Below are 10,858 nucleotides of genomic sequence, written 5' to 3' on the forward strand. Positions count from 1 at the left end.
CTATTTTTGAAAGAATCACTTCTCCTCGGTCCAGTCCTGTCCCCTCCCCTCTGACAGCGAGCGGTGTACGCTGCTGACACAAAACCAACTCAATGCTCACTTGACATGTAACGGTCCCGTTTCAGTTTCCACAGTAACTAACGTATTTTACTTCCAACGGTTAACGGTAAAGTTTAAGTTTCTATAGTAACTAACTTACTTTCCTTCCAATGGTTAACGGTACGGTTTCTGTTTCTATAGTAACTAACCCTACTTTCCTTCCAACAGTTAAGGGTACGGTTTTAGTTACTATAGTAACTTACTTACTTTCCTTCCAACGGTTAACGGTACGGTTTTAGTTACTATAGTAACGTACTTACTTTCCTTCCAAGGTTAACGGTACAGTTTTAGTTTCTATAGTAACTTACATTCCTTCCAACGGTTAACGGTACGGTTTTAGTTTCTATAGTAACGTACTTACTTTCCTTCCAACGGTTAACGGTATGGTTTTAGTTTCTATAGTAACTTACATTCCTTCCAACGGTTAACGGTACGGTTTTAGTTTCTATAGTAACTAACTTACTTTCCTTCCAACGGTTAACGGTACCGTTTTAGTTTCTATAGTAACTAACTTACTTTAACGGTAGGTTTATTAGTTTCTACAGTTATTAATTTATTTTTCATGGCATAAAGATGTATTTTACTTTACACAGGAAGGATAATCGGTTAAATTAACCAGATTTGGGGAGTAACTGATTACATGTACCTGAGTTACGTAATCAGTTACCTTTTTTGTGTCCTGATTACCGAAAGAAACGTCAAAGACAGATTACAGTTACATTTAGTAAAAATGGGGATTATTTAGCAGGATTACACTTTTCAAATAAATAAATAAGCCTAGGACACATTTTTGATGCTAAAAATGTTTCTGTTTCCATTTTCTTTTCTAAGGTTATATTGTTCTGTTGTCTTGTATAATACACTTCTATCAATATTCTTGTTGACATTTCTTTTCTCTTGGTTTTATACATATTAGGTGTTGAGGTAATCCAAAAGTAGAGGAAAGTAAGTTACATTAACGTTACTTTCATGTCGTGATATTTGAATTACTGGCTTCATGTTTTTTTTAAAAGGTACTTAGTAATTTGTATATGAAATAAAAATTTCAGCAGAGAATATTTAGGCTGCTCGAGTACTTTTATGGCTCAAATTGCTTGCATTTTCATGCTTGTGTTATTCTTTTTCTTGTTTATTTTACACATGACCCCTCTGCATGACAAGGCCACACAATTATAATAAACTACTTAGTTGATATTGTACTGTGGCGGTTCTGATTCCTCAAGAAATGTGTGATTAATTCAAAACCACAAGACACAACTGTCCAGTTTGCTCTGTTGCTAATCCAGCCTCGACTCCCACAGTGGAGGAGCTGAAGGATATTATAAAAGTACAATATTTGCCTTTGAAATTGAGTAAAATAGCATAAAATGGAAATAGTAAAGTACAAGTGCCACAAAGTTATACTTGTAACTTGAGTAAAAGTAGGCTACTTAGTTGCATCCCCCTGATTCCAGTGACTTTTTGTAGCTTTAATTAATTACTGTAAGTAAGTTACTTATTCCTCAGTTATTCTATTCCTTACTAGGAGAAGAAGTAACATTATTGCCACAGCGTCAGTCAACCTCTGTGTCTCTTGCTCTCTGTATTGTATTTGACAAACCTTCATTCTCCAGAGGTTGTGAAATTCACCAGCCCTGTGTGATTCAACTACATATACGCACCACACACACACACACACACACACACACACCGCTGTACTCTGCAGGAGTTGAGGCAAATTAATTACAATGGAAATTAAACATGAACAAACTGAACAGGTGACAAGAACCATGAAGTCATCACACCTGTAGGAGATAAACACCTGTAACACACTGGCCTACTGTAAACTATAGTAGTTTTTCTTTATGCTCTACATCTTTCACGCAAGTAAAAATAGTAATAAACATACAAGTAAAAGTCCTGCATTCAAAATGTTGTTTGGAACATAAGAACAAAAGTATTATAGCCAAATTACTTAGTTTCAAAAGTAAAATACTTGTTTGGCAGAGAGGCCCCTTTGAGAGTGGTGTATTGTTATATTTACCATATAATTGGATTATTACTGATGCTTTCACATGTTAGCAGCTGGTTGAGCCGGAGCTAAATTTTACTACCCTTTATGCTGTTAGTTTAATCTACTGTATAACAATGTATCATACTACGCTGATAATAAGTATTACACTTAAAATCATAATCTGCACCTAAAGAAACTTCAGTTTTCAGGCAAATTTAGTAAAACATACAATATATGTATCTATAGTGGAGAAATAGGTCTGTAAAGTAGAAGTAAATTAGAAGTATCTCAAAATTGTTGCTGAGTAAATGTACTTAGTTACATGCCACCACCGTGTAACAGAAAGGGAGAATTATTCAACATATGACGAAGGAACCTGGAAGATCTGAAGGGGAAGATCCTTTTTAGGAAACTGTTAAAAGTGTGGTCACTGGTTGCACATTAAGCAAAATCAGAAGAATGTTTCCCACCATACCCTGTGATTAAAACAGTTTCACATCAAATCCATCTGTGTACAAATATATTCAGTACATTGATGTATTGTCGCAGCTCTTCTTAAAGTCAGAGAAGCATCTTGAACCTACTAACTAATAAAATAATAAACAGAATACTAATCCAATAGTCAGCTAAATATCAGCAAAAGCAGTCATGCATATTAAATAAAATTCTCTCAAATTTTTACTTGTTTCCTGTCAGATCATATGACCGGAATAATTGTGTGTCCTTTTGTATAGTACTTTGGTATATCTAGCAGAGTGCAGATTAACTCCATACACCAAAATCCTAATCATACAACAACAATAAAACAGGAGGAAAAACATACAAAAAAAATACAAGATTTATATATTTTTATATCTAAATGTAGTCACTAGTACTGTGAAATACATTATTTTTTGGAAGGCAAGAGCAACAAGTGTTTTAAACATTTTCATAGAAAACAGTACATTTATTCCGTATTTCCATTAAAAACTAAATTAAAAAATCCCATTTTAATCTCTCAAATGTAATCCATATAACTGACATTCAATTTACGGCTCTTTAAATAATCTAATTCAATCCAATATACAATGTTGGAAACAAAAATCAAGACATAACTTACACAACACAAACGTGGGAACATCAGATTTTTTTTAAAAACTGGCAATTGTGCAAAACAATGTACCATCCTAACCCCAGTACACAACAACAAAACATACAATACATAGCAACGACTGCAGACATGCAAGCGTACTTCCCACCCTCATGTAAACTGGGCAAAAAAAAAAGAAGGGAAATCCCATCCAGCGTCACGTTTACGCTGCAGGGTCAATGCAATGCCCAACATGAGTTACGCAAACACTCAGAGATAAAGAGGCTGCAAACAGAAATCTCTGCAGAAAAGAACATAGAGCTCTCTACACTGCAGAGACTGGATCTTCTGACGTTAACAGAGTGGGACTTCGTCTGGAAAGCAGCTGAAGATGTGGATGCTGAGTCTTCAGGTCATCTGTGTTTTACTACAGGTAGATAAACGTATAACACAATACAAGTGTATATTAATATGATACTGTGTTCATTACTGCAACTATGTACACACAAATTAGCCTAAACTCTTAAGGGAAGACAATAATTTACAATGTTTGGTAATGCAGAAAGTCTTTTGGGTAGAAATACAGTGGATTATTTCTAAAAGATATATTTTTTATGTTAAGGTTGTATCCAAAAGGAGACAAATAAAGAAGAATGTTGTTTTATGTGTCAGAAGACTGATTGCACTGTTTTAGAAAAAGACTAATAAACCAAGTATTAAACAACGGGCTGTAGGCAGATGCTATAAAGTCTTCCCATAGAAAAGGCAACTTATATGAACAGGAAGACATGATACGAGGACCATTTATTAATTGTGTATTGTTGTAATTATATATATATATATATATAGATATAAATTCAATCAATGAGATATTATTTGATTATTATTTTCTAAATAGAATTATTTTGTTCTGGCTGACAAATAATTATACATAGAGGATGGATAGATCATAGATGGATGTTGTTTCAGTGCAGTTACAGACCAGTAATAAGTAATACATTAAAAAAGACAAATTCATCAATCAAAGGCAGAAGAAAAGAAGGTTTCTGAAATTGGATATGAGTTAAAAGATATCATGAGTAAGAATGATTTCTTTGTTGATTTCATTGTCCTGGGGTGATAAACATTATCTGTTATATGGTTTGATACATATATGTACATGTAAAAAATAAAAACATTAGCATTAAGTGGTGCCCTACTTAATAATAACAAGAAAATCGACTCACATTTAAAAAATTCTGCTTACAGGTGCCGGGTTGTTTCCCATCATGCCTCATAATGGGCTCTGTAGCCAATTGTGCCTCCAAGAACCTCCGCTGGGTTCCTCCTCTCCCTCCCCACATCACCCACCTGTACCTGGAGATGAACCACATCGGTGAGATCAACTCCACCTCCCTGCTGGGCTTGGAGGAGCTGCAGGAGCTGGACCTCGGACAACAGTACACGCCACTGGTGATCAGGAACAACGCCTTCAGCAGACAGAAACAACTGAAGAGGCTGGTGCTAGGCTTCAATGTCGGCCTTCGACTGGAGCCAGAGGCTTTTGTGGGACTGTCCAGTTTGCAGAATCTCCACCTTTATTACTGCTCGCTTCAAGACTCCATACTGATGGAGAACTATCTGGAGCCGCTGTCCTCCTTAGAGACTCTTGACCTCTTTGGAAACAAGATAAACAGACTCAAGCCTTCAATGTTTTTTGCAAACATGACTAATTTGAAAGATTTGAATCTAAAGCTGAACAGAATTGATAAAATGTGTGAGTCTGATCTGGTTGGTTTCCAGGGGAAGAACTTCAGGGTTCTGAACCTGGACTCTGTTCACCTTAAGGCCATGTCTAGTGAAGGTTTTGACTGGCAGAAATGTGGGAATCCTTTCAGAGGAATGTTATTTCAGACACTCGACTTGTCCCACAATGGGTTCGGTGTGGGCAAATCAAAGCAGTTTTTCAGAGCAATTGAAGGGACTAAGATCTCCCATCTCAGACTGTCAGGACACATGGGTAAAGGGTTCTCATTCAATAATCTCCCTGATCCAGACCGTAGCACGTTTGAAGGTCTGAGCAACAGTTCAGTCCTCTCTCTGGATCTGTCTAAAAACAGGATATTTGCATTGCAACAGGGGGTTTTTAGTCCACTGAAAGAGGTCGCAATCATTGACGTTTCCCAAAACAGAGTGAATCAGATACACAGAAATGCCTTTGAAGGTCTTCAGGGACATCTAAAAATGCTCAACCTGTCACACAACCTGTTAGGGGAAATCTATTCTTACACTTTTGCTTCTCTGACAAACCTGCAAGTGTTAGACTTGTCTCACAATCACATTGGTGCACTGGGTTATGGTTCCTTTAGCGGCCTTCCCAACTTGAAAGCATTACATCTAACAGGAAACTCTTTGCGAGATCTCGGCTTCCCTGAATCTCTGCCGAGCTTAGATTATCTCCTGTTGAAAGACAACAGGCTGACGTCCTCGTCTGTGAGCGGTCTCACGCGGTTTGCCAGCAATATTATGCATCTGAACATTCAGGACAACAGATTAACAAACCTGGGCGATGTTTACACCTTTTTGACTCGCCTGAAACGCCTCCAGCATCTCCTCTACGGGGGAAACACGATCAAGTGGTGCACACTCAGTAGACAAGTTCCAGCAATTGGTTTGCTCCAAGTTCTTGATCTTCACAGCAGCTCCCTGCAGTCTGTGTGGTCTCAGGGGAGATGCCTCAATCTGTTTGACAACCTTGGACATGTGATTGGTGTCAACTTGAGCTTCAACGCACTGCAGTCTCTTCCTCATGGCATTTTCAAGGGTCTCACCTCTGTAGTGGAGATGGACCTCTCATCCAACACTTTGACTTACCTTCAGCCTGATGTATTACCCAAAAGTGTCAAAGTACTCAACCTCTCCAACAACTTCATAGCGTCCCCTGACCCCGCCGCATTTCGCTCTCTCAGCTTCCTCGACCTAAAAATGAACCGATTTCACTGCGACCCAAACCTGAAGAGCTTCCTCACTTGGCTGAACAAGACCAATGTAACTCTACTGAGCCCTGCTGAGGAGCTCAAATGTGAATTTCCGTCTGGTTTCTATAATGTTCCTCTGTTAGATTACTCTGCTCAGGTCGGACAACAGTAAAAGCAATTAAAAGTGAACAAATATGTGTATCCTTTCAGCATGACACCTAGAAAAGTATAAGGAATCAAACACAGGTGTCATGTATTGTTGATTTCAGTTTATAACATGATGTTTTCTGTATCAAATATGTATTCAGATTTGTGTCTGATAATGTTAAGAATGAAATATTTCAAAACCTGTAGACGTAATACAATTCCAGACCTATATAGGAAAATTACAGCATTGACTTACAGTCCACATGTGGTGCATATCTCAGCCAACTGTACAACCATAGCTGGCCCTATTTTGTCCTGATGTTGGATAAAACACGTTTCAAGTGGAGGAAGGAGATGAGAGTAGATGAGAGGAAGGGAGGAGAGAAAGACAGAAGAGAGTAAGGGACTGGGAGAAAGGAGAGGAAGAGAGATTGTATGAATTATGACATTTTATAGTTTTGCAAATGGCATGATGTGAAAAATCAATAAATATTTGTTCAAAATACTGTTGTTGTTGTTGTTGTTGTTGTTGGCATGTCTGGTTCAACATGGTCAGAACAGGACCAGCTAGATGTGGCCCACGTCTGGACCGTCGTTCATTAGTGTATCTGGCACAGTGTAAGTGGTCTGTGTGAGCCGTCACTGGACCAGACCAGTTTTACAATGTGGTGATAATATAATAAAATTCTATTTTGAAATGTGTAATTTTTGGCTTTAGAAGGAGATCTTTGTAATCACAATACACATATTTCTTCATCTGCTGCTGCGACTATATATTTTGAACTAATACTGTAAAAAGAGTTTTCTGCTTCTGAATTTCTGTGTTTGAAGTAAGATTCAATAAGACTGGGAGGGTTGATATAATGTTTAGGCGTCACTGTGTGTTTATCATTATACCAGCAGAGGGAGCTGCAGAATAATCTTATCTAATCTAATCTTCTTTTCCAGTGAGTGCTGGGAGAAGCTCCAGCCTCCCATGACCCTGAGCACTAAAAGTCAGGCTTGTAAAATGGATGGATGAATGACCTCTTGTAGAATTAGGCTGGCAAAACCCTCTGAGACAGCAGAATGTGCTGCTGAAGCATCTGTAGTGCCCACTGACACCAACAAAGAACCTGGCAAAAGACAAAAAGCATTTATCTTTCACTCCTTTATTAACATGTTTTCTTCAATTTGTCAACTTTAATTTGTAGGTTTATCTTGGATGTAGTGCATCAACACTGCGCATCTCTTTAACACACAGTCACCAGCTTTTGTTGTACCAGCAGACATGCATTCATTTATAATTTAGCATGTAAAGTCCACATTAAATTTCCAGTGAAAGTAGTTCATCTGACACTACAGCTCTGTCTGAAGGTTCATCACAGACAGGGTTTTCACTCTGGGTGTCCCAGTTAATGGCAGCCTGAATTAATGTTTAACCTTTACAATAAATAATAAACAATACAACAGCATCAAATGCAAAGAGATTGGTTGATATCAGCTACAACATATAGATAAATAATGTGTTGATGTGCTTCTCAGACACACAGCAACCACAGACGTGAATCTGTGCGACTAGAGGCTCCAGCTGTGACGTGAAATGGTTGCACCGATTTATTTGTTTATGTTGTTGTTGTTCATCAGCAGCTTATTGGTACATCCTCCCTTTTCTGTTCAATGTCAGTGGAAGTAAACCTGGAAATTCGGAAGAAAGTTTATCCGAGGGACAGATGGTCAAATATAAAGTCAATTTCAGTCCACTGGAGCTCAAAGGACTTTATTCTTTTGATAAATATTTCAATCCCAATAGAAATACTGTGTTTTACATCTGAAAATGAGCAGCGCTGCCTTTGAGCTGGTACAGGAGCTGCATATTTCCCCTCTTACAGCAGAGGGCAGCATCAGCCCAGTTAGACTGTTGGCCTCCATGCTGCTTTTCAACAGTGTGGTTACCTTTAACACAACCACACTTCTCCCAGCTGAGATAAGTGTGCAGCAATACAGCATTTAGTTGTACAGTCTCTGATAAATTAGACAAACAGCTAAAAGCTTCATAATCCATGAATTCATATTTATGGAACAGGAATAAAGAATAATCAAAATGATGGATGATGAGATAAACTGGATAAATAGGTCTGATCAGTAGTTAAATGAGGTCAATAATAACAACTGTTCAGTGTCAGTGAGGTGTTCTTACAATAACAACATACAATCTTCTTATTTTAATGTCCAAGTCAGGATTCTGTATTGTGATTAATATTATTTCCTATTTCTGCTGGTAAATATCAACAGAGCTCATCAATCTATGTTTAATTTGTTTATCATTTGATGTTGAAGTTGGAGAGCGGCTGCATTAAAAATGTGCTCCTACTGTCCTAATAAAGCTGCTCTCTGGTCATAAAATATTAAATGTCGACAGGCGGGGGGTGAAGAAGAGACGCCCGTAAGTCAACTGATAAGACTCAGATTGCATGAGTGAATTTATAGACCTGTGTCTGTGTGTGTGTCTGTGTGTGTGTCTGTGTGTGTGTCTGTGTCTGTGTGTCACCTATGACTCATCACCAGACCTGATTATGTGACGTTTATGTGAACGTTGCTCATAAATTGCTTTAGTGTCTGCATCCAAACCTGTAGGATTACTAATCTTGACTGTGTGTCTGTGTGTGTCTTGGGTGTGTGTGTGTGTGTGTGTGTGTGAGTGAGTGAGTGTGTGTGTCAGACTGAATACTAACTGACTGACTCCTTTTGTTTGATACTAATAATGGTTCAGTTCCATTCAGGCCAAACAGAGTCATTGTGTTGTTATTGTGCATGTTGGCTCACTGGAAAGACTCTATTACACTAAATGTAATGGAGCCTTAATCAGTATCATTGGTAACAACCTGTGTTTACTCTGTTACCCTATTTCATGTCAAAATGGCTGCTGTGAAAGAGGTCTATTGGACTGGTTCCATTCTCTTTAAATGTACCTTTATGTTGTATTTTAACAATTTGTGTAGATAAATATAGACATATACATAGACTGTGTATACGTAAATATGGAGCCTTAGTAAAATGAATTTAATAATAATAATAATAATAATCTATATAGTTATTTCATTCAAATATTGAACTGTCGTGATAAAGCAGAATTGTGGTGCATGTATGAAATGTATTAATGTAATTACTTGATCTGTAAACCTCCTCCTTTATATTTTGGAGCTATATTGGTCTGTTAGCTGGTCTCTGGTGAGGCTATAATGGGATTTTTGGATCATAAATGTTGAAGGTAATATAGCCCACAGGAAGAATAGCTTCTGCTCCAATTAAGCTAATGGGAATCTTAATAAAAATGAAAAATGATAGCTCTTGAGGGCAATCGCACACAATAACCTGAAACAGATCGTTAGATATTGATTAGAGGTATTTAAACATGGCGCCTGTGACAGTGTCTTTATTCGATTTTTTTTTTCCTTAGCCAGACATGAGCTCAGCCCGACCACGTAACATACATACATACATACATACATACATACATATAGATACACAACCCCCCCATCCCCTTTACTGGCAGGTTACCATGGAAACAGGCTCACCTCCTCCACAGACTCACTTCCTGATTGTCTTTGGATCACTGCATCCATCCGTCCATCCTCCCCCCTCTTCCATCGTCATCTTCCCCCACCCCCACATCCCCCACACACTCACGTTTATACAATATTTTACAGCCCTGACACAAACGGGAAACGTACACGGAGGATTTCACCAACTAATATGACCAAATGTTTGTACATGAGCAATGTTTAGAGGCAGTGTAGACTGGTAATAACTGCCTGTTCTTCATCGTACATTTGTTCCTAAATTATTTAACCCAATCACGTTCATCCTTGCATTACAGTCTGCTCTATTTTTAGACCATAATTCATGGATATCTTGATGCAGGAGAGGTGATTGATGTTGCATTACACTGAGATAAATAGTTAAAGGAGCTGCAAATTGTCAAAATGTTTGCTTGAATATCAATATTTGAATGTCTTTATCTGATTAAAAGCACCCTGAAATGTGACCTGATCCACTCCATTCATCATTTCATTCACTCAAGTACAGTTGCATGTATTTTGACCTCCATTATACAGCAAGAACATTTTTATTGAAGCCTGAGAGCATTTTAAGTTTTTTTTTTATAACAAACTGGGTCAATTATGTACCCAGATACTGATGACTAGACACATAAAATCCTCAGTGTGCATCTGTAAATGGTTCAGACAGTGAGAGACTGAAAACTGCTTCTGAATGTAATTTGTACAACAGACAAAACATATTTTTGCCATTTTAACCCTTTTCCCTCGTAATTGTTTGTATTACTGGCAGGAAGGTTCAGTAGGTTACTGTTATTTTCTAAAAATTAGTGTGAATGGAGCCTCTTACAATTATTTTCTGCCTCTAGCTTCTTAAATATGAGGATTTGCTGTTCTTCTTTGGGTTTTGGACTGTTGGACGGACATAAAACACAATTTTAAGACGTCACCTTGGGCTCTGGCAGACATGTGATAGACATTTTTTTTAAACTATTTTGTGACATTTTCTAGATCAAAGTATCAATTTATTAGTTAAAATAATTGTTAGTAGATT

General features: G+C 37.7%; 1 protein-coding gene across 1 annotated transcript; it reads left to right on the plus strand.

The window, feature by feature from the left end:
* The first annotated feature begins 3,552 nt into the window (after positions 1-3,552).
* Positions 3,553-6,586, plus strand: LOC118340752 (toll-like receptor 5). The gene is made up of 2 exons (XM_035678883.1): positions 3,553-3,594; positions 4,410-6,586. Exons 1-2 carry the CDS (start codon positions 3,553-3,555, stop codon positions 6,288-6,290), a joined length of 1,923 nt encoding a protein of 640 aa, XP_035534776.1. The 3' UTR covers positions 6,291-6,586.
* The last annotated feature ends 4,272 nt before the right edge of the window (positions 6,587-10,858 follow it).

Source organism: Morone saxatilis, unplaced genomic scaffold (assembly GCF_004916995.1).
Source record: "Morone saxatilis isolate NCDOM2014 unplaced genomic scaffold, NCSU_SB_2.0 Contig7, whole genome shotgun sequence".
Classification (NCBI taxonomy): Eukaryota; Metazoa; Chordata; class Actinopteri; family Moronidae; genus Morone; species Morone saxatilis.